The sequence below is a fragment of the Carlito syrichta genome, unplaced genomic scaffold (genome assembly GCF_000164805.1).
Source record: "Carlito syrichta isolate Samal-C Ts95f unplaced genomic scaffold, Tarsius_syrichta-2.0.1 Scaffold143343, whole genome shotgun sequence".
NCBI lineage: Eukaryota > Metazoa > Chordata > Mammalia > Primates > Tarsiidae > Carlito > Carlito syrichta.
Genome location: NW_007087439.1, coordinates 3,947 through 5,765, shown reverse-complemented (window position 1 = coordinate 5,765; position 1,819 = coordinate 3,947). Strand labels below are relative to the sequence as shown.

Below are 1,819 nucleotides of genomic sequence, written 5' to 3'. Positions count from 1 at the left end.
GCCAACACCTGGAAGGCGCAGTCGAGCTGCCACGACAAGCTGGACTGGCTGGACGATCCCTGTGCCCTCAACATCGAGAGCGGTGAGGCCTGCCCCTGAGGCGGGAGACTCAGCCTTGAGGGGCGGACGGGCCCCTTCGGATACGATGAGGAGAGGCAGCCGTCCACTGCTGCTTCCTGCTGCGGCGGGTTTACGATGGCCCCGTGGCAGCCTGCCAGGCGAGCCAGCCGAGGTCCAGGCGACTCATCGTCCCTGGGTGGTGGCCCTGGCGCTGCCGTGGCACATCCTGCTGCCCAGCCCATCACATCTGGGTGCCGGGCCCTGGGAGGCGGAGAGAGGAGGGGGCGGGCGCCCTGCATGGGATCCCGTCCCGCTTGGAGCTGCCCAGAGGAGTTCTGACCAGGGACAAGGGGCCCTGGGCCTGGGTCCCCGGAGCCCGTCCACTCCAGGCCAGGTGCCCGGGCGGCCGGGCGCAGGGCCATGGTGGGGTAACCCGGCTGAGGCCCTGCCCTGCTCTCCAGCCAACTACGCCGAGCACTGGTGTTCCCTCCTGAAGAAGACAGAGACGCCTTTTGGCAGGTGCCACTCGGCCGTGGACCCCAGCGAGTTCTACAAGGTAGGTGCGACCCGCGTGCCCTGGACGCCTCCCTTCATACCGCGTGTGGGGTCCTGAGACCCATGGAGGCGTGCTTGGAGGGTCAGCCAGGTCGGTCAGCTGCCGAATGAGCATGTGCGTGTGCCTGTGAGTGCCAGCCTGTGTGTGCGTGTTGACGTGTGTGCATGTGGCGGGGGGGGCACTCGGCCCCCCTCACCGTCCGCGTCTGCCTTCCACCCAGAGGTGCAAATATGACACGTGCAACTGTCAGAACAACGAGGACTGCATGTGCGCTGCCCTGTCTTCCTACGCCCGCGCCTGCGCCACCAAGGGCGTCATGCTGTGGGGCTGGAGGGAGCGTGTCTGCAGTGAGTGCCGCCCCCCGCCAGCCGCGTCCTGGGGGCAGGGTCCAGGCTCAGCGCTGGAGACCCTGAGAGTGGGCGGTCCAGGGAGAGGGGTCGGCTGCCTGCTGGCTGCGTCCTGGGGGCAGGGTCCAGGCTTAGTGCTCCATAGAACGGGGCTGGGGACTCCAAGTGTGGGCGGTCCGGGGAGAGGGGTCGGCCTCTGCAGGCGGTGGGCAGACCCCATCTTCGTCTGCCAGGAGTCGTGAAACCAGCCCCCGACCCCCTGACCCCTGCAGTGAGGGGCGGTGGCCGGCAGGGATGGGGCTTGGAGCTGCAGCAAGCTGGGTGGGTTGGGGTCCCGGGGTCTGCACCCCTGCCCCTTTGGCTGGGCCAGTGTCTGCCCTCCTGGTAGAGTGGGGCCCAGGACAGCCTGCGGGAGGCGAGCCAGGGGTCTGGCCCCTCCCGCCGCTCATGCTGCCCCCACGGCCCCCTCTGCAGACCAGGACGTGGGCTCCTGCCCCAACTCCCAGGTCTTCTTGTACAACCTGACCACATGCCAGCAGACCTGCCGCTCCCTCTCGGAGGCTGATGCCCACTGTCTCGAGGGCTTTGCGCCCGTAGACGGCTGCGGCTGTCCCGGCCACACCTTCCTGGACGAGAAGGGTCGCTGCGTGCCCCTGGCCAAGTGCTCCTGCTACCACCGTGGCCTCTACCTGGAGGCGGGGGACGTGGTCGTGAGGCAGGACAAGAGATGGTGGGTGCCGGCTCGGCGTGGGGGGCCGCCAGAAAGGGCTGCGGGAGCCTGGCGGGCTCTGAGGGCCGCCTGCTCACATCTGTCCCGTGAGGGGCCGGGCCTGGGCCCTGCTCACCGGGCCCCGCC

General features: G+C 69.3%; 1 protein-coding gene across 1 annotated transcript in view; it reads left to right on the top strand.

The window, feature by feature from the left end:
• The window catches only part of LOC103251662 (mucin-2-like), a gene marked incomplete at its 3' end in the record, with an annotated part of 10,123 nt that overhangs the window by 4,519 nt on the left and 3,785 nt on the right, over nt 1-1,819 (top strand). Inside the window, exons 11-14 of the mRNA XM_021708681.1 lie at nt 16-82; nt 522-616; nt 837-963; nt 1,438-1,673. Coding sequence (XP_021564356.1) covers nt 16-82; nt 522-616; nt 837-963; nt 1,438-1,673 — 525 coding nt within the window. The remainder of the gene's footprint in view (nt 1-15; nt 83-521; nt 617-836; nt 964-1,437; nt 1,674-1,819) is intronic.